Genomic DNA, 27038 nt, shown 5'->3' on the forward strand with positions numbered 1-27038 from the left:
GAAGGAAATGGAAGGCAAAGGACACATTGTACATTTTTATTGTTGAACTGCTGTTAGCAATGCATGTTCCAGAAAAATCTTTGGTAAACAGAAGGCGAAACACTTGATCAGTGTTGCCTCAATATGATGGGAAAATGGAAAGTGACAATCCCCCCTCCCCCCCATTAATTGCATTATCTCTTTAATTTGGAAGAAAAGTAAAGTAGTTTCATATTGGAAACTTATATAGTCATTTCTGCTCTGACCTTCCACCTCAGAAAACTATGAAAAGCAATTATCTTACGCATGGAATTATGAAGTATGGGAAGCATACACCTGGTTTCTTAATCCAAATACAGAAAAGGCAATTTCTTTAATGTTGAGGATGTCTCAAAAGTAATCAGTAGTCTACATATTTGCATATTTAGTTAAATGTCATTAGCATATTTCCATGAAATTGGCAAGTTGGGTATATTTCCAACCAATGTGGGTTGGTGCATACCAATTTTTAAATGCCCAGTACTATCATAAAATTGGAGTGAGGTATATATAATTTTCATTTATAGCCAAATAAACAGAATGCTCTACTGGAGAAAATATATGGTTTATTTCTAAATTAGATTACTAACTGCTCAGTAAAGTTAGTGCTTTGACCTAATGTGCATACTGTATGAAAATAATAATTTCTTTTCAAATCAGAGATATAAAACCTGACAATGTTTTATTGGATGTGAATGGCCATATACGCCTGGCAGACTTTGGATCGTGTTTGAAGATGAGTGAAGATGGCACTGTACGTATCAATAAAATGTTACGATTACTTATTTCAAATGGAACTTTGTGCATTTTTGTGACATAATTACTCCATGTTAATCTGTATATTTTTTGGGAAGATACAGTATGTAATAACTGAAAACCAAACTAGAGATTTTGGGGCAGGGGTTTGGGGAGAACCTCATGCACTAAGCTGGCCAAAATAGAAATTTTAGAACATCATGCTTCCAGGATATTTTTTGTAAGGGGTTCACTCAAAATGAAGATTTTAAGAACTTAACTCAGCAACATTGGCTTGGATCCCGGAATCTGCAAGCCTCCCTTACACACCCACAAAGTGCCTTTGCCTGAACCCCATCCCACACTGTCCAGGAGAGTTCCTGATCCTCTAGACTTTCCAGGGGTACATGGGGCTGCTGGGTGGAGTAGTAGATGGAATGGGAAAATCCCTTACTGCTTATGGTTCCCAGAATCCAATCCATTACGTTTCATTACACAGGGATGCATAGCCCTCTCATTCATGCTAGGATATAGTTAATTCAGTGTGTGTAGATGAATTAATCTTAAGACTTAGATATTTATTTTACTTTTTGAAGGTGCAATCTTCAGTTGCAGTGGGCACACCTGATTATATTTCCCCTGAAATACTGCAAGCAATGGAGGATGGCATGGGGAAATACGGGCCTGAGTGCGACTGGTGGTCCCTGGGAGTCTGCATGTACGAAATGTTGTATGGTGAAACACCTTTCTATGCAGAGTCGCTAGTGGAAACCTACGGGAAGATTATGAATCATGAAGTAAGAGTTATTTAACTATGCATTCACTAAAATTCTCATTCGTCTTATGTACTAATTATATCTTGAACATATATAACATGTTTTTGGCTGCTTTGGGACTTTTGCAGTAGATAGATAGTTAGTTCTAGTAAATACACAGGAGTAAACTATGCAAGTATGAGGTCTGTCTGCCCTTAATGTATGGAGTGCAAGTGGAATCAGTGTTTAATTTCTGAAGAACTTCTATTGTATCTTCTATAAGACCTTGTCCTTAATTCTGTGTGGGTATGGATGGGCAGTTCCTTCCCATGGAAAGGAAACCGTGTGTGCTCAAACATATTCTGGTGTGTAAATAATGGTTGGCTACCAAATTTAAGCACCGTTTGTGAACCCTAATTATTATTATTGTTCAAATTTCCACAACATTTTCAGTTGCGTTCTGACTTACCAGAAGCCCGTTCAAAAACAGTCCCTTAGCTAGCCTATTCTCATTGTAGAAGTCTGAAACATTGTCTCCCCACCCCGTTCTGTTTTCTTTAGGAGAGATTCCAGTTTCCATCCCATGTTAGTGATGTGTCTGAAGAGGCAAAAGACCTAATCCAGAGGCTTATTTGCAGTAGGGAACGTCGTCTGGGGCAGAACGGAATAGAAGACTTCAAGGCGCATGCATTTTTTGAAGGGCTAAATTGGGACAATATCCGAAATTTAGAAGCACCTTACATTCCAGAAGTTAGCAGTCCTTCGGACACATCAAACTTTGATGTAGATGACGATGTATTAAGAAACCCTGTGAGTGATTGTTTTCTTCTTAAAGGCAATAGTTTTCAAACTTGCTTCTTTGAACCAAACCTTTTCATCACTGACAGGACTCCTGTGTGTCCCAGGGGATTCTGGAGACAGTTCTAATGTGCACACCAGGTTAATGTTAATTCTCTTGGGCCTCATCTTTCCTCTGCATGAACTGAATGCAGTTGAGAACATATTCAATTCTTGCCAGTGGCTGTGTGTTCTCATGTGACTACAGTAGATCATCAGCGAGATTGAAAACTGATAGGCTTTCTCTTGGATGATAATTTGGTCTTTTTTATTTTATTTTGATTGGATTATGATTTGATATGTTAAGTGGATGTTTTTTATTAGAAAATTAATAAAAAATGATTTAACAAACAAAAGAAAGAAAGGAAAACTGATAGGCTTTCAGAAAAGCTGGTCTGCCATTGTTGAACATTTCACTGATATTTCCTTGGTGCATAGTGAAAACACTGGCAGATAAAGTCCAGAGTGAAGTATTCCTACTTTAAATGAATAAATCTGAATACTTAATCTTCCTAAATAACATTTATATGACTATGGCCCTTTTTACATGAGATGGACAGTATACACGTGGATGAAATAGGGTTGTGGCTGTTCCCTGATCCTGAGGCGAGGGACAAAAAAGCCAACATGTCCTTCCAGATTCAACTTGGTTTTCATCCTGCATTCCTTTTTGTGCAGGAAATGATACCACCTGGTTCTCACACTGGCTTTTCTGGACTGCATCTACCGTTTGTTGGCTTTACCTACACAACTGAGAGGTAGGTGAAAAAAGTTCATGCATATGGGCATATGGGAAAGCACCACACTCAGATCTCATCATTTGCTTTTCTCTTAACGTATTCAACTTCAGCTTAAAATGCTTGCCCTTCGTGTCTTGGGATCCTCTGCTTTTTTGTTGCTTATTTTTTTTTATATGAGCACCATCACTGGATATGGTGCTTTATAGAGTAATCCGAGCAGCGGAAGACAGGTCTTTGCCCCAGGGAGCTTGAAATCCACAATTCAGCAGTGAGGAAGGGGGCAAGGTAAAGGGTAAATTAAAGCAAATACACTTCCGCATATTTAAGCACAATTTAAATTGGGAACGAGGACAAAGGGAGTTGAGCAGTAAAATAGAGAGCGAGAGCGCTTTGTCAAGGTAATCACTTAAATGGTGCCCCAACCAGTAGTTCTAAACACAAAGAGAATCCATCATCTGCAGTCTCCAGCCTCGAGGTGAATTGAACATCACCATACTTCTTCCCTAGAAGTGAGCTTCAAGGCTGATCAGGGAATTAAACCAGGATTTCCCTGTCTGGGTTCTCTCCACTATACTACACTGGCTGTGATCATAGAAGGGCGATAGACTGGGTTTCCATGTGGTTCAAGTTGCAGAATATTTTTTAAAGCCAGTTTTTGTACTGAAAATAATGTTGAGGAGGTGGTTCTCTTGTGTATCAAAGGGTGTATAGAGTGGTGAAGCCTAGACAGACTGATATCATAGATGCACACGAGCTTATATGAGGTTCATTCAGATCAGCATTCTCCTTAGCCCGTTGCACTTCGATATGACTGGCGGTAGCTCTCTAGGTTTTGGGGCAGAGATCCTTTCAGCTGGAGATTCTCGGAGATCAACTTGATACTTTTTATTGAAAAGTGTTTGCTCTGAGCTGTGGTTCCTTCAGCTTTTAAAGGCAGTTTACCTGCCCTTCCTGGAAAATGTAGTGTGTCCATAGTCTTAAACTTAAGGGAGAATTGTCACAGCAGCAGCATTGTTCCATTTCCAGTCTCCCCTGAATTAAAAGTTGCTGCTGCTGCTGCTTCCTCCCCGATAAGCTAGCCTGTGCTGGCTGGAGTGAGAGAAAACAGATCACACAGCACATTGCTGCCATTTTACTTGGAGGCCAGCTAAGATAGTACTGAAGCAAGGATCTCTGTTATATAATCTTCACAGTTGTTCCAAGGTTTCTGCTTCTGTTGAATTTCCAACAGGAAACTGCTACTTAGGGTTGAGCATAAACTGATTAAAACGTGTTCTCCAATGTTTCTGGTTTCCAGTTGTTTTTCTGATAGAGGCTCACTAAAGAGTGTCATGCAGTCCAGTGGTATAACCAAAGATGAGGATGTGCAGCGTGACTTGGACAACAGCTTGCAAATAGAGGCATATGAAAGGAGAATACGAAGGTTGGAGCAGGAGAAGCTGGAGCTGAGCAGGAAGTTGCAAGGTATGCCCTCTCGCTTTCCTTTTATGTTGCTTTGCAATGGAGCAACAGAATGTTTTTCAGGTTGGACTAAACAAATTGTTTTGCTTTGTTCTTTCGGTTCAATTTAAAGAATCTACCCAGGCTGTTCAGTCCCTTCATGGTTCTGCTCGCATAACAGCAAACACAAACCGGGATAAAGAAATAAAAAAGCTAAATGAGGAAATCGAGCGCTTGAAAAACAAAATAGCAGGTATGTGTCTGGCATGTTTTAATAGGTTTCTCTCTAGTTCTCAAAAAAAGTACAAAATAAGTCCAGTGGTAAAGTGCTAATCCTCATAGCAGCCTATTAGACGTGAGCCTCATTCTTTTTTACTTTTGGATCTTTAGCTCAAGTACCAAGATAGCTCAGTGTGGAAATGCATGAAATATTACATTATGATACAGCTTTGGAAAGTGTGGCAGGTGCAACCTTAAGCAGCATTTAGATTTTTGAACAAAAGCTTATCTTTCTTCTAAAGCTTCCTTTACTTGATAGCAGATTATTCCCACTGGGGAGCCAAGAATAAAAGGCAATTTGTACGGCTTCACTTAGATAATTCTTTTGACTTCTATCCTTTCTATAAAAATCCCAGGATATCCTCTTCTAATATTTTTTCCCAGAAAGGGGCAAGCTTTGAACTTTGTACAAGTGCCATTCATATGGAAAATTTTAAGCTGCAGTGCACAATATTTCGCTTATGATGTCTACATCTGCTATGAGGAAATGTGAGAAACTGGCTGTTTGATGTGGTCCTGCATCCATTCACCATTCTGAGAACCCTCAGTTTTATAGGGTTATGCCTTTGTAACTGGTGACTCTCTTTTTGTTTGTTAATTAGGTATCCGCGGTATGCACCTGAAGTTTCTTTTTGTGAGACAGTAGGGTAACTAGAGCTGGGCAGTAGGAGAACCTGCTCCAGGTGCAACCTTAACAGGGACACAAAACAATCAAAGGTTATTGAATATATTCAACACCTTAAATTAATCTTAATTTATAAATAACATTAAATTATAATTTACATATCATTTTGCTCAGAGGCTCAAGTAAGATTCACAGGCCAGGCTGATTGGCACCATTGTACAGGCAACTCCCCATTTATGCATCACCTCTTTGCGTGCAACCGTGTACACACACAGTGCCGGGAACCTGGAAGTGGAAGCTGGAAATGGGTAGCACTTCCTGTCTTGCAAGGAGACCCTCTCCAGAGCCTGTAGAGGACATTACCTTTGGGCTCCAGAGAGGGTCTTCTCGCAACCTGGAAGGTTGTTGAGCCAATCAGCTGATGGGCAGGGAAGCAACTGCTGCTGCGCTGCCCCACATATCAACTGTTAGACAGGGAGGTTGAGCAGCTCAACAAAGCCCTTCTTGCCCCTCTGGCTCGCGAGGAGACATTCCCTAGAGGTGGAAGAAATGGCTGCATACAATACTGAATCTCCTACCTGAAGTAGCTGCTTTTGAGTGGATAGGCTACATTGCAGTATTAGAAACTAAGGGGTGGCTGATGCTGACAAGTAAACACTCATCAGACTTGTAGCCTTGTTTCTCTCTTCCACCCGTAGAGGCATTTCCTTTCCTTGCTCCCAGGAGGCACGTCTCAACTTTTTTTTTGCTGGTTTATAGTTAGCTGCGTTGAAGTAGCCATAGTTGTAAATTTGGGTGAAAATCTGATGGATGGAATTTGAGGGATCAACCATTTTCTGAACTGGGGGCAGGGGGAGGGCTGACATTTTCCCACAGCTACCCACAGACAACAAACCTGAAAGTTTTGTCCACAGAACCAGCACCACTGTAATCTTCTATTTTACTTTGAATATTCAAAATTCAATTTTTCTTTAAAAAGGAAAAGAAAGGACCACAGTAATGCCATGTAACCAGCTTATATCTGTTCACAGGCGGCAGCTAAAATTGGGGAAGGAAAGTTAAGAGTTTCCAAAGGGGCAATCCAGTGAGGCTTCTGCTTCTGCCCAAACTGTCCACCCTCTTATGCTTGAGAAAATGAATTGTACTTTGAGTTTCTGAGACATTATTTTATAAACCCACTCCCGCTTTTTTCCTTTAAGGTTTCTAGTCCTATGGAAAGCATGGAAACTTGAAAATATGTCAGCAATGATTGGAGACATCTCTTTGGTGGTAGGGAGGTTAAGGCTAAGTCGGACTAGAGTAGGCAGGGAGCTGTGATTACATTGCCCGAACTAGTTTCTTGTTCCTTTAAATGACCTGTACTGCTTATCTGACCCTAACCTTAATGTTTGCCCTTCCTCTTCTTTGCCCTTCCTCTTCTCTAGCTCTGCATGCACAAATGGGTTTTGAACGTGTGTGTCTCTTAAAAGCTACTTAAAAGTCACGTGACAAGCTGCTTTCAAAAGCGATGGGACTTTCAAGCGCAATTTGAGATATGATGGGGACTGTTGTTCAAGCAAAGCCACAGTGGTCTTATCTAAAATAGCTTTTTGGATCTCATTCCTTGAAAACATGAGTATTGAAAGCAGGTTCAGTATTGTTGAAAGAAGCAGATGGCAAGAATGCTTATGTTGCATAATTTATTCTGCCTTCAGAACTTGGAATTCTTTGGTACTGGGACTGAGGTAGAATTTGGATTTTATTTGTATTTGTCGACACCGTGTACGTTGAGCTGGGATGATGGGACTTGGGGTTTTGCCAGTGTGTGTTATGTTAGAGAGAAGAATGAATGAGTTCGCTCTGAACGACCCCGTGTAAATTGTTCTTGGCAGAGAAGAATGCAGAACTGCTGCATATGCCAACTGAGCAAAAACGCTATGGAATAATCCTCCCTTTTAAAATTTATAGACTCAAATAGGCTAGAGCGGCAACTGGAAGACGCGGTGACGCTGCGGCAGGAACATGAAGACTCCACCCACAAGTTAAGAGGACTTGAAAAGCAATGCAGGATATTTCGGCAAGAGAAAGAGGATCTACATAAGGTATGAAGTATAGAACATTTTTCAGTCCAACGAAATGGGTGTTGACTAGGGAGTGCAAGTAGAAAGGTGGTATTTCCAGCAATGTGGAACATTATTTGGAACTCTCACTATATAGAGAGTTGCTGTTTGTCATATTTGTATCCTGTCCTTCCTTCATGGAGCTCAGGACAGCATACACGCAATTATCCCATTTTACATCAACTTTGTAGTATATGCTAGGCTCAGTAATAGTGACATGTCCATGCTACCAAGCTTCATTGGAACAATCAGAAGCCAAATCCAGTTCTCCTCATCCATTAGACCACATGTGCTGTAGTAGGAACACAGGGGAAAGCAGCCTTTACACCACATTTGACCATTGGTCTCTCTAGATCAGTCTTGTCTTCAGTGACTGCCAGCTCCTCTCCCAGCTAGACGTCTTCAGTGACTGCCAGCTCCTCTCCCAGCTAGACTCCCAAGCTCTATCTGAAGATGCTGCGGATTGGATCTGGAAACATCTGCCACTGAGCTACAGCCCTCCCCCAAAACTGTTGGGCAGGGGCACAAGTTGAACTTGTTCAGGGGAAAACCAGTTACCAACTGCCACTCGGGAAGGCCCCCCCCCCCCATTGCAAATAGGGTACTTGGTGCAGTTGCTGTAGGTGCGTAGTTGTAGGGACTGCTGGCTGCACACCAACAATGCAGTGAATGCATGTGTCCAGCTTATACCGTTGTTTTCTTCCCACGTGAATCTCAGTATTACATTTGGATTCAGTGAGCATACAGTTGAATGTGTACCTCACACTAAGACATCACATGATACTTTGTGCTTGCTTCACATCAGCAAAGCCTGCATTGGATAATTCACCGTAATGCAAAAAACTGAACCACCTCTGGGTCCTTAAAAGATGGCAAGGATGTGATGTGTCAAAAAAGCACTGGAAGAAAATTAAGAAACAAAAAGGAACTTGGGTTATGGAATTCCTCTCCATCCAGAATTCCTTTTACAGTATTGAATTATGTGGGAAGATTTGGTGGTATGAAAACATAAAGCATTAGTTTCTTATATGTTAACTGCGGCAAGAATATTGTTTGCTAAGTCATGGAGATCAGCTAACGCACATCCATTCTTTAATGGATGGTGAAAGTTTGGGAATTTGCTGCTATGTCAGAATTAACCCACCATCTCAGATTTAGGCAACAAAAACAAAGGCATGATAGGTTTCAGATGAGATGGAATACTTTTGCTGAATACAGCAAAAATAAATGGTTGTGGTCAAGTGTAATGCCCAAGTATCCAAATAATGTTAGATGGAATTAGTAATTTTGTTTCTTTAGCAGGACAATATTTTTTTCTTCATAATACTAGCATGCTGGCTTTGTTTAGGTTTGGAATACAGTCAACTTGCAGCTTGCACACATTTAACTTGTGTGATTGTAGTGTTAGGCGCTTGCAACTGCAATCACCGAAATTAAATGCACGTAAATTGAAGCTCTCCACCTTGCGTGGGGAGGAGGGGGCAAGACCCATTTGACGCACAAGCTTCTGAGAAGACAGGGATGCTCGCGTGGGGGCTGTTCCGGCTATACTGTATGGGATTTGAGCTTTACACACAATCCCCATAAGCCCTGTGTAAATTGTGAGTCAACTGTATTATAATGGAATATAAATGTTGATGTGTTGTATATGTAAAAGAATAACTTAAAGAAAAGGATTATAGAGGGGGAAAGATGAGAAAAAGGCTTCATAGGGCACAATTTCTAAGCACTTTTGAGGGATTGACCAGTAGCACCTTTTCCACTGAGAATGTCCCTCAGAACTGATATGTTATTGTGTCAGTATCAGTCCCATTCTGTCCATATTGACTGTGCTAGACTGTATGCACAATGTTTAATAATAATAATAATAATAATAATAATAATAATAATAATAATAATAATAATAATAATATAATATAAAGCACAAATGGTTAGGGATTTTTTTAAAAAAAGCAAAATAAAATAAAATTGAGCCCTATAAAAGAGAGAAGCATTCCTCCCACCCGGACATACACTGCAAACGCTAGAGGCAACACAAGAAAACTAAAGGGCTGATGGAAGTAGGCTGTGTATGAGGGCTCCCCAAGCTATTCACAGCCCCTTTTCCCTCTGAGGGAGGGTAGCATTGCTAAAGCGCTGCTCAGGTTTCTGGTGTCCTCTCTAGAGAAAAAGGGTAATCACTGGCAGTAATCAGCTCTTGTTCCCTGTGGTGTTTAACCCTTTTGTGTCCTTTGGCTCGTGGGAGTGACCGTCCTTCTGCCAGGGATTTCCACCGAAGCTTAAGCATCAGCTTATAACCTCCTTTTGCCCCTGGGACTGGCTCTGATCCCCACCACATGCAAGTGAACACCGCAAAGCAGAAGCACACACAGGGATAAAAGAATTTATCCTGATATTTATTTTTTCTTTCTTTTTAGAAGGTTGAGTACGATTGAGGAAAGGGAGGAGTAGGGAAGAAGGGAGATGGAGAAAAGGCGAACAGAAAGAAGCAGAGATGACAAAGGAGGAAGAGAAGTAATGAGATGATGCTGGGAAGAGTGGTTGAAGAGATATGAGGAGAGACAGAAGAGGAAAGGGGGGTGTATGAAAGAAGGGGAGGGAGAATAGAGGAAGGTGGGAGAAGGATGGAAGCATGCAATACGTTGGGATATCAGAGTGGTGATATATAAATACTTCTGCTTATATACTGCCAAAATGCCTGTCATTATTTTGAGAGCAGGGATGGGGAGAGGTGGAGATGAGGACGTATATTGTCAAAATGTGATTTTGCAATAAGATTGAACTTCATGCTCAAGAGTGTCGATCTCTAAACACTTGTTTGGACCTTTCTTTTCACCAGCAACTCATTGAAGCATCTGAAAGGTTAAAGGCACAGTCCAAAGAACTAAAGGACGCCCATCAACAAAGAAAGCTAGCAATGCAGGAATTCTCAGAGCTGAACGAGAGGATGGCAGACTTGCGCTCCCACAAGCAGAAACTATCTCGACAGCTCCGTGACAAAGAGGAAGAAGTGGAAGTGATCATGCAGAAAATTGACTCCATGAGACAGGAAATCCGTAAATCTGAGAAAGCGAGAAAAGAGGTAGCTCGGCAGGGTACTTGAGGATAATGGATTTCAGCTGCTATTTTAGCTTGAAATAGTTACTGTGGCTGGGTTCCACACATACAAGCAGCTGGTTTATTTCTTCGTGCAGTCCTTCCACACCCCCTCTGCCCTGTGGGGTTGTGTGGAGAAACATAATGTGTGAGCCAGCTATTCCATGGATTCACTTTGCTAAAACTCCTGCTATATCACAGTAGCACATTCTGGACCATAATTTGGGCTTCCTGTTTTCATCTTACTCTCCCTCCTTCCCTTCGTCTGTCTGTAAAGGAGAGAAAGCAAGCAATGAAAGAACCAGAAGCACTAACTTTTTTCTGTCAATTATTATATTTATAGTTAAATGCCGCAGTCATTCTTTCCTTATACTGAAGTTTCCTAGCTACCCAGATCTGTCTTGTTGATCTTGGATTCCATGTTTCCCCTTTTAAAGTAACTGGGTCTTAGTTGGCTACAAAATATTACAGTGCAGGCCTGCACGAGATGGTTAAGTCGCCATAGGCATGAGGATAGGTTATAAAGATTTGTGTGTGTGTGTGTGTGTGTGTGTGTGTGTGTGTGTGTGTATTCCCTTGAAGTTTCTGAAAGTTGGTAGGATTGGGAATAAAAGGTAATATATCAACTTCCAAAACTGTTTTTATCTTCTACTACTCCTCTTCTGTGACCCTTGTCATCTAGATTGTAAACCTCAAGGTGGGCATATGTCTCCCTTTCTGTTTTTTGTAGCTGCTCTAGTCATAAAAATAATAAGGGTTAAGCTATAGCGGTTTCAATAACCAGGCCTGTTTTCCTTCTTATAGCTAGAAGCCCAACTTGATGACGCAGCAGCAGAGGCATCAAAAGAGCGTAAGCTTCGAGAGCACAGTGAGAGTTTCTCTAAGCAGCTTGAAAATGAACTGGAGACCCTAAAGGTGACATTATTTGAAAAGCATCTAAGCCATATAAGAACAGCTTCACTTGACAAGGGATAGAAATCCAGATCTCCAGGGTGTCCCATGACAGATGCAACTTATTCACTTCCAAAAAACAGCTTGCCAGAATGCGCAAGGCCCGAGATTTAGTTCAACGTATATTGGGCATTCCAACAAGATATTTTTGGATCTAGGCAGGATAGGTAGCAATCCTCCCTGTCTCACAATTTTAATGTGAGAAGCAACCATTGACATTGACACATTTCTCATCTCCACCACAGGTTGACTACTTTATTTTATTCTTTTTTTGGTAGACCTTTAGATTGCCATACATGTTACGGGTTTTTCTTGGGAAGTTTGGAGTAGTGCAGGAAAAAAGCTCACATAGCACATGTTAAGCTGCATGGGGGCTACCACTGCAGGCTGTTCTCATGTGTACCAGCTCAGAATTAGCCTCTTACAGAGCCCAGACAAGATTTTATTTGCTGTATCCTCTTACACAGTCGCCCCACCCCCCAAAAAACCTAAATCTGTACCACAGTGAATAGATTTGCTTACATGTTTCAGGGGCTCTGTTGCTTGACTTCTTTAGACTTTATCATTCTTAACAGTTCAGTTCCAGGAGTGCAGGGCAAGAGACAATATGTTCATTAAAACAGTAATTAAAGGGGGGGGGAGAAACACCATTTGAAAGTTGGCTTTCAGAATAATAATGATAATAATAATAATAATAATAATAATAATATAAAAAATAATAATTTTATTTATACCCTGCCCTCCCCGGCCAAAACCGGGCTCGGAGCAGCTAACATCAAATATATGACACATTACCATAATATCAAGCAATCAATTAAAATACATCCTACATCCTAAAATCAAGTCAGAATCAAAGTGAAATCCGATCAGTGGCAGCCTGCAAAATAGGAATGGGGACCTTAAATGCTCGCTAGAATATGTTCAGATTGGGACTCCTGCAAATGGCTGGTGCTGGAAAAAATAGTTTCAATAAATAGGGAACAGCAAACTAAAATGATGTCTAAATAGCAGTCTGTGCTTCTTCAGGATGCAATTAATGTGTGTTTGTGTGTGCTCCATGGTTCTAAAGAAAGTGGGAAGTCAGCATGATTATGAGACTAGAGTAAAACCTTTCCACTTTGACATGCTAGTCTTCTACATGAAGGCAAAATGAATGAAGCATGCAGTCCCCCTCCCGCTGCAGTCTGATGTGGACTGTTTTCTGCATGTTTCAGTCTGCTGTCGGTTCATGGCTTTCAGAGAGATTATGGTGAAGCAAATGAGATCTCTAAGCTATGCAGAGACAAATAAATATGCATGTGTTTATACTTCATGATCAACTCTTCTGTTATTAAGGAGATGAAATGTGTTTTATGTCACTTTGAACAAAACTAAAGTCTCTAATATTGAATGTACTGTATTGTGGTGTTGTCTGTGTGGCTTTTTCCCTGCTCTTGTGCAGATAAAGCAGGGAGGTCGTGCTGCTGGTGTGGCCATGCATGAGCATCAGCAGGAACTGGCCAAAATGAAGTCAGAGCTTGAGAAGAAAATCTTGTTTTACGAAGAGGAGCTGGTCAGGCGAGAAGCATCCCATGTCTTGGAAGTAAAAAATGTGAAAAAGGAGGTGCATGACTTAGAAAGCCATCAGCTAGCACTGCAGAAAGAGATCATGATGTTAAAAGATAAATTGGATAAGGCCAAACGGGAGAAGTAAGTTCTGTGTACAACTGCTTTCTTGGAAACACCCCCCCCCCCCCGCAAAAAAAATGTCGCTATACATAATGTGGCATCCGAAAACTAAATAAGATTTATGTACTCAATTCCATAAAAAGCAGCAATAGTTTCTTTGAAATGGCATTTACATGATATTATTTCACGCTTGTAGGCACAGTGAGATGGAGGAAACAGTGGGAACTCTGAAAGAGAAATATGAGCGAGAGAGAACCATGCTCTTTGAAGATAACAAGAAAATAACAACTGAAAATGAGAAGGTAAATTGTCATAACCTGTGAAGAAGCACAGTTTTTCATCAGATACAACAGTAATCGCCCACGTGGCTTCCTCCAGATGCTATGGACTTCAGTTCCCATTAGCCCAGCATGCATGGCAAATGGTAAGGGATGATGGGATTTGTAGTTCAGCAACACCTGGAGGGCATGTTGGCTACCCCAAGATATCTTATGTTTTATTTCTTTAATTCAAATACCATTTTAGAGTCCCCTGCCCTGCTCCTAATTCAAGAGAGGCTACAAATAATTTATTTAAAAAATACAGTTTTTTTTAATTGTGTGTGAAATCTGACTATTCCATGTCAAATGTGAAAATCTGGGTGTTTAATCTCTGTTATCAAAACCGAAGAAACCTTCAGTGCTGCTTATACACATACTTTGCCACTTAACTGGGCTGGCTTAATTTGACTGTTTGGAAAACAAAATGTTGCGGGCAGTTTTACACATTTGCTGCAGGAGGTTCAAAGTTACATTAAATTACAGTTATGAAAACTTCTAATTTTCTCGTTGCAGCTTTGTTCCTTTGTGGATAAACTAACATCACAAAACAGGCAGCTAGAAGATGAGCTTCAGGATTTGGCAGCAAAGAAGGAATCTGTTGCCCACTGGGAAGCTCAAATTGCAGAAATTATTCAGTGGTATGTGCATTTTGAGGATCCTTTGAAAAATAAATTAGTGCTGTATTAGCAGAAGGAAGGCTCCCATAGAACGGAAACGTGTCATATTGTAGATGATACACTTCAGAAATCACTTGCAGCCACAAATATTGATTGATACACACTGGCTCCCTCATTTTTATTACCCTTACAGGAACTTTATTAACCTTCTATGTCAACTGATTTCACCAAAGTGAGAATGTCTAGGTCATACATTAAAAATTAATTTGTATTAAATGAAAAGGTTGCAGCCTGGCTGTTCATCAGTTCTTTGTTTCAGTTCTTTAATGGTTCTAGGACTTGCTCGTGCGTAAGCCGGTGCTTATCTCCCCGGCTGGGTGCAAACACCTGGCTGGGTTGCCTAAGTGAACCTTTTCTGTCCGGACAGCCACTCACCCGTGGCTGACTCAGTCACTGGCAGAATCCGTCAGTGGGCATTTTTGACGCCTAATCTCCTCCTACTCTCTCTGTGCGAAAGCCTTCTGCGCAAGGAGGGCGTGGGCAGCGGAGGACCCCTACTCTCCCCGCTGGTCCCAGGCAAGGAGTCATGGGACCGCCTCGCCGCTTCCCCCATCTGCCCCCCTTCTCCACTGGTGCTACGCTGAATCTCTTCCCCAGAAGATGGGCTGCTTCTCCCGATCCCTGGACGCTCTCTGGAATCCCTCTGGCTTTTGCTCTCTCCCTCCGGCACTGATGGCAGTTCCCTGACAAGTTCTTCTTTTTTAAAGTCAACCTTATGATTCCTGTGCCAGACTTATAAATGAGGCAGTGTAGATCCTTCAAAGATTTTTTTAAAATTCACATCATAACACAGACATGTAGGGGGAAGATTGAAACCATTATGCCACAGCCTTTATAATTCTCCTAACAACCACATATGCACAATCTCAACACAAATTACATTCTCCTTAAGGGTAGGGCACTCTTATCTGATGAAAAGAGCTCCTTCTGTTGAATCCATCCCCTGCAATGCAGGAATCTTTTGCCCAGTGTGGGACTTGAACCCATGTCTCTGAGATTGTCTCATACTCTACTGAGTCTCATGCTCTACCGACTGAGCTATCAAGTGGGCTAAGAATATAAAAGAAAACGGTTTCTCCCTTTGCTCCCAGACCAGCACTGCCTGTTAAGCAGCAATATCTCAGTTAGGCTCGTTCGTGGTTGTTGCAAATTGTTATTTTTTTATTGCTTTGGGCTGTTTACAGGTTCTTAATACATTCCTTGAACTAAAGGGGAAGCTCATTCCCTTTGGAGTGGTCTTCACATGACCCTGCCTGTCCATCAAGAGTAGCTCTCATCAAACAAGGTTGGCCCATTCTTAGTACCTCAGAGATGGGAATTCACAGGTCATCACAAACCCCAAATTTCCCCTGTCAATAAACTTTGCTGCTTAATTATCTCCACAGCAGGAGTGTTACAATAGGTCTACCCTGGGATGGTTGTAGGGAAAACTACCCTGGCTGTGTCTGCTGAGTTTAATCCTGAAAAGTTTCATGCAAGAAAAACATTTTATGGTTTGAACACTGATAACATGTTATTGAATGTGTGTGTGCCTGTGTCCTTTATCAATATAAAGGGGTGACTCTTTATGATTGTGCACTAGGGTGAGTGATGAAAAAGATGCCCGTGGCTATCTTCAAGCTTTAGCTTCTAAGATGACAGAAGAACTTGAATCTTTAAGAAGCTCCAGTCTGGGATCGAGGACTTTGGTAAGCATGAATATCTTAATCGGTTAACTGGAAAGCTTTACAATTTGAGGGGCCTCCAATTTTGTGTATCTTCAATGAATCTAGAAGTTCTTTTAAAAACGATTAAGGGTTTGTTTCCTTGTTCGCTCCAATTGCCAACCCCCTGCACCACACATTAGCCAACAATAGCGTCCCCTTCCCACCCCAGGCGACTACTACACTCGTTTTCACCTTCTCAGCCCCATTTCTGAACCCCTTTCTATTCTGCAGCCCTTCTTTGCATCCATTTTAATCTTCAGTCCCATGTCCACCCCTCCTCCCCCTCCTTCTGTGTAATCTCCACCCTGCAGACACCCCACCCCATGGTTAAAGGTAAAGGGACCCCTGACCATTAGGTCCAGTTGTGATCGACTCTGGGGTTGCGGTGCTCATCTCGCTTTATTGGCCGAGGGAGCCGGCGTACAGCTTCTGGGTCATGTGGCCAGCATGACTAAGCCGCTTCCGGCGAACCAGAGCAGCACACGGAAACACTGTTTACCTTCCCGCCGGAGCGGTACCTATTTATCTACTTGCACTTTGAGATGCTTGCAAACTGCAGGAGCCGGGACTGAGCAACGGGAGCTCACCCCGTCGCAGGGATTCGAACCGCCAACCTTCTGATCGGCAAGTCCTAGGCTCTGTGGTTTAGCCCACAGTGCCACCCGCGTCCCTCCACCCCATGGTTACCACCTGCATATTCCTCATCCCCACACATTGCAACTACTAAGCGGCCTTTTCAGCTTCTACCCAATTATGAAGCCATGCTTTCATCTTCACCCCCATCCACACGTTTCCTACTTCATCCTTTTTTGCAACTCTCTTTGCACCTTCATTTTCACATTCACTCCCCTTTTCCCCTCCTCCTCCTTACTTTTCTCAACTCTCCCTTGTACACAGATCGCTCCCATTTCCATGCCTCATCCTCTCTCCTACTCTGCAGCTCCTTTTGTGCACATACCACATATGTTACTGAATCTTTGAGATGAATAGAATCTTAAGAGCAAGCCTGTCAGTTAGCTTGTTGAGTTAGAGATAGTTAAATTAAGTTGGTGTGTGTGTGTATTTGCTTGTTAACAAAATATCTGTTCTAAATTAACTACACTGAATCTGGAACTTCATGTTGAAAGCAACACATGGTAGCAGTAGTGAAATGCATTTTGTGAAGGTACGATAGAATATTTGAGGGCTCCTAATCTTTTATCTCTGACACATGAGACAGCTAAGAAATATAAGTGGGAGAAGCTTGAATACAGCGAGAACAGAGGACACTGAAAGGAAAGCAAGTGGTTGTTTTAAATAACTACAGAAGTTTGAGTAAAAGTGAAGGTGGAAGCACACTGAGAGGAAAATAGTGATTTTAGACAACAGCAGAGGTTGGAGTAAAGCAGGGATGGAGGATGCAGAAGGGTTGCCTTTTAAAAAAACAAACAGGGCAGTTTTAACAAGAAGAAATAGAAATGATGGATACAACACCAGAAAGCTAACACAACAGAGCTATTCCAAATTCCCTTCCTGTTGTACTCAAACTTTGTTTAAACTTCCACTGCCCCTGCATCACTTCATTCTTGCTCTACTCAAAACTTCTGCCGTTGTTTATATTTGCCACTTTTTCCCCTCCCAGTGTGCCTTCATCGCTGCTTCATTTAAACATCTGTTGTTGCTCAAAAACTACTATTTTCCTCTCAGTTCTCTCCATCCCTGCTTTGCTCAAATGTCTGCCTTTACTTTAAACCACCACGTTCCCCTTCTCATCGTACCTCCCTTTTTGCTCCCATGTCATGGCAAATGTTGTTGTGCAACCTGCCTTTGATGTTGCTCCCCTATCCCATCCTGACTTCATGCAAATCCAGAATTGTGATGCTGCACTACAGATTTTCCCATGGGGCTGCATGATGACATTCTTATATTTTTGTTATATATAGAGAAAAGGCAGACCATTCCTCCCCCAAAGCCTCCCTCCCGCATTCTCCATAAGAACATAAAAAATTGCTTTGCTGGACCAGGCCAGTAGTCCTCAGCAGCCTACTAGCAGCTATAGCCCTTTCCTTTTGATATTCCACCAACAGCTGCTATTCAGTGTCACGTTACGAGGAGCCATCGTGACTAGTAGTCATTGATAAATTCACCTAAAAGCCAGCTGAGCTAGTGGTAGTCACCACATCTTGTGTCTCCAAGTTCCACAAATGACTCATATACCGTGTGAAGAGCTGCTTCCTTTTTTTCTGCACGGAATTTCCTGCCAATAAGTTTAATTGGTATTGTACTGCTTTGGGGGGGAGGGGCATTTCTCTTACTGATTTTCTAATGCCATACATAATTCTATAAATATCTATCATGTTGCCCTTCCCCAGGTAACTTCGTTTTAAACTGACCTCCCCACAAACGCTATAGCCTTTCTTCATAGAAAAGGTGCCCCAGCCTCCTGATCATTCTAGTTGTTATTTTCTGTACTTTTTCCTGTGCTACAATATCCTTTTTGAGACTGGTGGCCATCTCAAAGAGAATCAATTTTGTGTTCCCTAATTCTAATGTATATTATTTGTGAATTGATTCTGGAACCAGTTACCATAATAATAATAATAATAATAATAATAATAATAATAATAATAATAATATAATTTATTATTTGTACCCCACCAATCTGGCTGGGTTTCCCCAGCCACTCTGGGCGGCTTCCACAAAGACCAAAAATACATTAGGATGTCACACATTAAAAACGTCTCTGAACAGGGCTGCCTTAAGATGTCTTCTGAATGTCAGGTAGTTGTTTATCTCTTTGACATCTGATGGGAGGGAGTTCCACAGGGCGGGTGCCACTACCGAGAAGGCCCTGTGCCTGGTTCCCTGTAGCTTTGCTTCTTGCAATGAGGGAACCACCAGAAGGCCCTCGGTGCTGGACCTCAGCATCCAGGCAGAACGATGGGGGTGGAGACACTCCTTCAGGTATACTGGGCTGAGGCCGTTTAGGGCTTTGAAGGTAATCACCAACACTTTGAATTGTGCTTGGAAACGTACTGGGAGCCAATGTAGGTCTTTCAAGACCAGTGTTATGTGGTCTCGGCCGCCGCCCCCAGTCACCAGTCTAGCTGCCGCATTCTGGATTAGTTGTAGTTTCCAGGTCACCTTCAAAGGTAGCCCCACGTAGAGTGCATTGCAGTAGTCCAAGCAGGAGATAACTAGAGCCATATATTTGGCTTGTTTCAGTTCTCATTATAATTGAGATTCCCGCCCCCCTTGGGTATTTTTTTGAAAATTACTGGGCTCTTCTTCTATCTATCTTTCATTGTATTTACTTATTTAATGCAACCCAGTTTGGGCTACCTTTTTGAAGGAAGAGGAGTGTACAGAGTTTGAATCAATGAAAATGAAGAATCACATCATTCAGTGAATTCTAGAAGGCAGGAATAGGATGGTATCTAGCATGGAACTTAGAAAAGTTCCAAATGAGGATGGAGCGTTGCCCTTGGCAATCAATAGCAGAAGGAAGCAGCCCTTCTCAGGAAATAGATTGGCTTAAACAGCTGGTGCCTTTGCCCATTCCCATCTCCCTTCTCAACATGCTGCTTGTTACAGCTGAACTGGCCCTAGGGAGAGGAATTGTTTCTCCTATTGGAAGCCAGGGGAAGGGTGAGTCCCAGAGCTAGTTTCCTTTCTCGTAAAGTCTTTGGACAGTGTCATTGTTTACTGCCTCAGTTGCTCTTTAGAGACTCTAATGTAACAGTCTAATCTGTATAAAAACATTAAAATATGAAAAAAAATAATGTCAAATGTAAGGCTAGAATGGGAAAATGGTGATTTTATCTGTTTACAAAGGATAGCAGATAGTTCCACAGTGAAATGGATTTTGGCAAATCATCAATCCAATAATTGCCTCTTTGAAGCACCTTTGAAGCAATTTTTTAAACTTTTCCTTGGCTTTGTTTGTTTCTGTATTTACATCCATCCCGCCAGGCCACCAGGGGCCCTCAAGGGCAATATTTTTGTCAATTCATTCTCTGGGGATTTTTTGGTCAGCTCTTGCTGTCAATGTAAAACTGCTTGGTTTGTGTTTCAGCTACATTTTCCAGCTGCATTTCCCACCTCCCCAATTTTTAAGTTGGAATGCACTACAAATGTTTTTCTTCCCTAAATGCCGTCTTCCTTTTAAGATCTCATCTCCCCTCCACCCCTACCTCGCTAACGATGATGAATACAACTGAAGCTTTTAAATCGCTTTTAATATTTAAACACATGTGATAAATTCTTTAGCAGTATTAACCATTGCTTTTTGCAATAGGACCCACTCTGGAAAGTGAGACGTAGTCAGAAGTTGGATATGTCAGCAAGGTTGGAGCTGCAATCTGCTCTCGATGCCGAAATACGTGCCAAACAGCTGGTCCAGGAAGAGTTAAGGAAGGTTAAAGATGCCAACCTGTCCTTTGAAAGGTAATGTTTCAGATCATTTTTTAATTTTGCTTTTCTAATATAAAATATGGCATTCATGTAATTCTTTATGTAATTGAGTTTTTGATGCATATTTCTGAAAGTACGTGTATTTGCCAGGGAGTCTAAGAACTCAAAATAAACAGCCCCAAGCCTCTGCCTTGCATTACAGTTTAAGCATAGCGGCCTAGATTAGCCCTCAACCAGCCTGGTGCCCTCCAGATGTTTTGGACTACCAGCCTCTGTCAGCCCCAGCCAGCTCAGTTTTGGCTAGGGGTGAGTTGTAGTCCAAAATGTCTAGAAGGCACGAGGTTGGGGAAGGTTGACCTAGATCCAAAGAACAATGCAACTAGTTCCTTCCTGCCCAAGGGGAAAGCGAAGAACTCTTTCAAACTGGGGGAAGCTTTGAAAAGCAGTTTGGGATTTGCCATTGGGGTTGTCGCTCTTAGAAACAACAGTAAAAAAATAATCCCACTGACCGTGCAAAGCCCTTTGGTGAATTTGCGTAACTTTTTGGATCCTGGCTAATGCCCTTAAGTCTGTTTGGAAAGCAAACTGCCAAGTTGTGGGTTCCTCCTCCTCCTTCTCCTCCTCCTCTCCCTGCTTTTCTTGCATCACCTTCTTAAGCTTTAACTATAGGGATGCCAACCATTTGGAAACCAGGGGTTGAAATGGGCAAGCATTAGTCATGGTGAACATTTGTATGGTCATAACGCTTAGCCATGGTTTTTGGCTATTAGCATAAGGGCAGGGGGGAAGAATTGCACACAACACAAGCTGGGGGGAAGAAGCATGTAATTCTGTGGCCTGCTTTTATTTTCTCAGTTGTACGTCATGATGGGTGGATGGAGCGCAGAACCCATCCAGTCATATTTTCTACCCCCCCCTCCCAATACCCCTTTCACCTCCCCACACCTCCGCACCATTTCCCATATCACTTCCATCAGCACTTGCACCACAATGGCTGCTTCTCTTTTAAAGGAAGAAGTAGCCCTGTTCCTAATTTCCTGTGTAGGAGGAAGACTCGGGATTGTGAGAGACGGAGGGAAAAGGTGGCCAAGCAAGCAGTCATTTCCTTCCTCATGATACCCTAGGTCAAATTCCAGCCAGGAAGCCAAGGCATTCTAGCCCTGCAGCCTGAGCCTAGAGCTCTTGCATTGGCTTTTGTCATAGTGCGGGGAGGGGGGTGGGTTGGCTAGCCTGTCGTTGTTTTCAGCAAGCCCTGGGGCATCTCTGTCCCTGTTAGAGACTTGCAGCTGGCTTCCTCCAGCCAGCCAGCATGTGCAGGATTATGGGTCATGAATGTGTCATGTTGTTAGGAAGTGTCACGGTTTTGGCAAGCTTTTTTGAAGTTGGTTTTGTACATCCGACTCATGGCTTCTCTTTCTGAAACTGGGCAGTGTAGCAACCTAGAGCTTGAGCAAATCCACATCCACTGGAGCCCCCCGAGGGCAAAGAAAAGTGTTTTGCTTTATTATGTTCCAAATGCTTCAAGGTTTCCATTTCACCATTTAGCAAACTAAAGGAATCTGAAACAAAAAATCGGGAACTCTTGGAAGAAGTTGAAGCTTTAAAGAAGAAGCTGGAGGAGAAATACAGGACAGATGCAGGTAATGTAGACACTAAATCCTGTTGAGGCCCTTGTCTTGCTGTAGAATGGACAGTAGATACTAGATTCAAGCAGTAGCCGTGATGGTCTGATGCAGTCGAAATAAATAAATAAAAATTAAAAATGTCCAGTAGCACATTAGAGACCAACTAAGTTTGTTCTGGGTATAAGCTTTTGTGTGCATGCACACTTCTTCAGCTACTCTGTCACTGTACATCTTCCTGGTACTCTGGGGACTCTGAAGCGATGAAAAAGGCCAGATGACAACTAGAACACAGGTGGCAGAAATAACTTTGAGGTCGACTGAGCACTGGTTATAATCATTCTTACCCAGTGTGGCTATGAGGACACCAAACATACCTTGTGCTTCCATGGCATCCTCAAGTAGTCTCCCACTGGAACTGTACAGGGTGGTCTTAACAGTTCTCCATGGAGGGATCACCACTGGATTCCTCAAAGTTCTGTTGTGCCATGTTTGCATGACACTTTGAGGATAGAACTCAACTCACCTTGATGTCATGACTATGGCAGTTCCTAGTGAGGCCTCCAGTACAACATCTTGCCCTGTTTTGTTTGGTCAGTTTCAGATTATGAGGCCCCAAGGTGCTTGCAGCTATGCATCCAGCTAAGTGCCCTCTCAATCACTGTCCTTCATGACTAATCAAATCAAGACAGCAGGGTATGTCTGGTTGGGTCTGGAGGTGATTTACATGCCTTTACACAAGGGGGTGGACTCCACTACCCTTAAAGAGGCTTTGGTATGGCCATTCCTTTTTTTTAAAAAAAGGTCACCCCAATACCAGCAGTTTGTGACAGCTATCCACTAGTTGAAAATGCCCTGTTTGGGGGAAGGTGATCAAGATTCAGACATTCTTGGAAGATACACATTATCTAGACCCATTCCAGACAAGGTTCAGGCCTGGCTTTGGAATAGGCTTCCAGCAAACATCAGGCGGGGACCTACAGTATTGGCGTTAAAGCACCTGCTTAAAATGCAACTTTTCACCCAGGCTTTCCCAGAGGGGTGATCCAGCTATGCCGATGGTTTACTCTGAGTTACTAATTTGTAACAGTGGGTGGCGCTGTGGGTTAAACCACAGAGCCTAGGACCTGCCGATCGAAAGGGCGGCGGTTTGAATCCCCGCGGCGGGGTGAGCTCCCGTCGTTTGGTCCCAGCTCCTGCCTACCTAGCAGTTCGAAAGCACCCCTAAGTGCAAGTAGATAAATAGGGACCGCTTTCCAGCGGGAAGGTAAACGGTGTTTCCGTGTGCTGCGCTGGCTCGCCAGATGCAGCTTCGTCACACTGGCCACGTGACCCGGAAGTGTCTTCAGACAGCGCCGGCTCCCGGCCTCTTGAGCGAGATGAGCGCGCAACCCTAGGGTCGGTCACGACTGGCCCTGATGGGCAGGGGTACCTTTACCTTTTACTAATTTGTGGTGCATTTTGTAGTTGTTTTAGGAATGTAATTTTATTTAATACTGTTCACCACCATGATGATTGTTGCAATTTTTTTTAAAAAAAAGTAAAATAGCAGGATGATGACTAACTAATTGTGCTTTCTTTTTCCAGGTCTCAAACTTTCAGACTTCCAGGATTCTATTTTTGAATACTTCAATACATCACCTCTTGCTCACGATCTGACTTTCAGAGTGAGTATTAGCAGCCTTAAACCTTTGCACAGGAAACATAGTGAGTTGGGATGTTAAAAAGGAGTGTGGAGCAAGAAGGATAGCCGGATCTATACTGATATATGACATAAAGTTATGAGTGAGAAGTGAGGTGGCTGTGTTTTTCTGATGATACCATCAGAATTGCAAAAAGGAATCCAAAGGAGGTCCAAAAGGATCTCCAAAAGGATGAACGGGGAGTAGAATGGCAAATGCAGTTCAACATCAGCAAGTGTAAAGTTAAGCACATTGGGGAGAAAAGTCCTAATTTTGCATAGATGCCAATGGGATCTGGGCTACTGTTTACTGGATAGTTCAGTGAAGATGTCAAGGCACCTGTGAAGAAAATGAATTCCATGTTAGGGATTGTTAGGGAAAGGATTGAAAATAAAACTGCCCGTGTCATAATGCCATTTCATCAATCAATGGTGTGATTGCACTTCAAATACTGTTAACAGTTCCGGTTGTCTCACCTTGAAAAGGATATTGCTAGACCTGGAGAAGGTTCAGAAGAGTGCAGCCACAATGACCAAGGGGCTGGTGTAACTCCCCTATAAGGAGTTACATTTGGGCCTTTTTAGTTTAGGGGGAAAGGCAAGTAAGTGGGAATATCATAGCAGTGTATGCAACAAAATGGATACAGATAATTACATTCAAAAACTGGTTCATCTCTTTCTAACTCACTCACTTATTATATGATATTGAAGTAGGTAATAGCAGTTCATAAAGAAAAAGGACCCTGTCCCACAAGCAATCTAAATTGTAAGCTCCTTGAGGCAGGGTTCCTCTCTTTTGCTGTAAAGTGCCGTGTAAATTGGAAGTTTACTTTTTGGTAGCTTAAAGTTAGAGCACAGTGTGGAAGAAGAGAAATGAGTGTTTTTTCTTCACTAACATAAACTTAAATATCCTATTCTGTGGTCCATATCTGTTTGGCTCCTCTTACAGTATTAATATATATGTGCTTATTTAGCCTCTGTTCACCTCCCTTGAGCTGTATATTAAACCCACCTCCCATTAAGGCTAAGCAAAGGGAAAGCCCACCTGTATCCATTTTTCAGACCTCCCATATCTGTATATTCTCTCTCTCTCTCTCTCTCTCTCTCTCTCTGTGTGTGTGTGTGTGTGTGTTTCATCCCATACAGCAGTAGTTAACTGTTGTTAGACTACAACTCCCATCAGTCCCAGCAACCTTGGCAATGGGCCGATATCATGGCAGTTGTATTCTAACAGCATTTGGAGGCCCACATGTTCCTCAGCTCCATTCATTTATTTCTCTCTCTGTTGGAAAGGGAATACATGACAGTGTTACTAAAAGACAGATGGGTTATAGAAAAATAAAATCACAAGAACATCCCCAAAGCTATGCTATTCCACTAAATTATCCAGCAGACCAAGCAGACTGCAAAACCTGTCAGTTACAGCTTGCCTGACAGGAAAAATAGGCCCTTTCTTCAGCTTTTAGGTGATGTGACTGAAGATTAGTAGCTAGACACTGGGAAAAATATATGTATTCTGTTCTTGATAAATTCACCTACTTAAACTAATGAGTTCTGTGTTTGTCAGAAACACATACTTGAGCACAGTTTGTATTCAGTGTCCTTATCAATACTTAATGGGTTGCATATTTGTTTTATTGTATGGAAATTCATCTGTTGATTGGAATGAGATTGGAATGACCGTCACAAACAGATAAAAGAATGCTAACAATTGCCATGCTTGATCAGACCAAGCGATCATATAATTCATGCGTTGCAAGCCAAATGCTTAGAAAAGGTCACAAGATACAATAGTAATATAATAAATGCAGTGTAGAGTCATATTACAAATTCAGCACAATCATATTCACGGTGAAAAATGAAATCTTAATGAAAGTATTTTTAATTCTCTTCCACTCTGCATGTTTTATAGAACAAACTCCCAAGTCAGTAGAAATCAAGAGTGCTTAACCTGACATGACTAATTCTGTATGCCACTTTGCTTTCCTCGGGGGATGTATGACTTACTTGCAAGTGCCTAGTCATCTGCATCTGGAATGTCATAAAGCCCAGAGAGGATATGTGTCACAACCCAGCTCAGATAAAAACCTGTATGGAGTTTGGGTCTACAATTTCACATTCGATCACTGGAATTACAATTATATCTATTCTTGCGACTTCCTGGCTTTCCTTATTTCCTTTTCAAACTGCATGTTGGTTGCCAGGGGAAAGATAAATTGGCTGCAAGTCTTTGCAGAAAGGCTGCTTGCATCTCACAGAAGGTGGGCGCTGGTTTGTTGCTGTTGCAGAAGGATGTGCTGTGTGCTGCTCTCCACCCACACTGCAGCCTCTTTGAAAACAAACTAGAATGCAATCACAAGTTGTGCCAAACCTTAGCTGTTACCGACAACTGGGAAGTAGAAAGATCTTTGCTACGTTAGATCTAAAAGCCCTTTATAGTGAGGTGTTGAATTTTTTATGAAGATCAAATATCTGCCTTCATTATATACATCTGCAGGAAATGTTTATTATTGTATGTTGCACTTACTCTCGAGTTCCTTACCTCATTTGACCTCGCAATAGCGGCTGAGACAGATCAGTATATTCCAGTATTACAGATGGGAAAAGGAGGCTGAGTGCTAGGAACTTCCCCAAGGCCACTCACCGAGTCAGAGCTGCTATTTTCTCTGGCAACATTTTGTTGGTTGTATTCGATAGCAAACACTATTCAGATGTATTATGAGGAATATTTAATATTGGTAATGCACAGTTTGGGAATATCAGGAAAATGTTGGCTTTGCAGTCTGCAAACTTTGCCAATTACTAACTTACCTAGTTAGTTTGCTAATAACCGCTCTGATGGTTTGTTGCTGGGTAAAAAGTGATCAATTTTATCCTCTCATATCTATTACAACAAGGACAATGTTTCTTCCTCGTCTTCATCTTCTCTGCTAGCCTTTTGGGAAGAAGTAAGTTCATGCTGGTGGCTTTACCTCCCTAATCTGTAACCTCTATGTGTAAAATTGCCATCCTAAACTAGTGACCTTTTTTTTTTAGTTGCCTTTATACACGCTTATTAAATTATACTGAAGATTAACCGACTAAATAGAAATAGCTTCATTTCCTAAGAGTTCTCTTGTAAACTGCTCATTTGAAGTTGCTGTGGCAATTACAATGTGTATTAAAGGTGATTTATGCTTTTTAAAGCAATTTGTATTGTTGACAGCAGAATAGTGACAGGGCCAAAACCTTTCCTGTTTCCATTGAAACTTGCTATAAGATGAACAGCACATGGACTCCACTGTAGCATACGTATTTTCTAAGACCTTTCTTTCTCTAACAGCATCTTATTAAACACTATTATTATTATTAAAGACTAGCTCTGTTATGTAAGATTTCAGAGCTCCAAAGTGCAGAA

The 27038-nt window shown here is 41.9% G+C and overlaps 1 protein-coding gene across 6 annotated transcripts in view; it reads left to right on the plus strand.

The window, feature by feature from the left end:
• CDC42BPB (CDC42 binding protein kinase beta) overlaps positions 1-27038 on the plus strand; it is a 98320-nt gene that overhangs the window by 44799 nt on the left and 26483 nt on the right. For 3 of the 6 annotated variants that reach the window (XM_081191000.1, XM_081191001.1, XM_081191003.1), the window contains exons 6-22: positions 679-772; positions 1350-1550; positions 2070-2318; positions 3024-3103; positions 4383-4549; positions 4659-4778; positions 7377-7510; positions 10368-10610; positions 11429-11539; positions 13017-13264; positions 13440-13545; positions 14077-14201; positions 15823-15928; positions 20223-20371; positions 21884-21978; positions 23548-23627; positions 26539-26589. In XM_081191000.1, coding sequence (XP_081047126.1) covers positions 679-772; positions 1350-1550; positions 2070-2318; positions 3024-3103; positions 4383-4549; positions 4659-4778; positions 7377-7510; positions 10368-10610; positions 11429-11539; positions 13017-13264; positions 13440-13545; positions 14077-14201; positions 15823-15928; positions 20223-20371; positions 21884-21978; positions 23548-23627; positions 26539-26589 — 2359 coding nt within the window. The remainder of the gene's footprint in view (positions 1-678; positions 773-1349; positions 1551-2069; positions 2319-3023; positions 3104-4382; positions 4550-4658; positions 4779-7376; positions 7511-10367; positions 10611-11428; positions 11540-13016; positions 13265-13439; positions 13546-14076; positions 14202-15822; positions 15929-20222; positions 20372-21883; positions 21979-23547; positions 23628-26538; positions 26590-27038) is intronic. The other 3 variants (XM_081191004.1, XM_081191005.1, XM_081191002.1) reach the window with 1 other exon arrangement.

This window comes from Podarcis bocagei (genome assembly GCF_964188305.1).
Source record: "Podarcis bocagei genome assembly, chromosome: 1".
In the NCBI taxonomy this organism is placed as follows: Eukaryota; Metazoa; Chordata; class Lepidosauria; order Squamata; family Lacertidae; genus Podarcis; species Podarcis bocagei.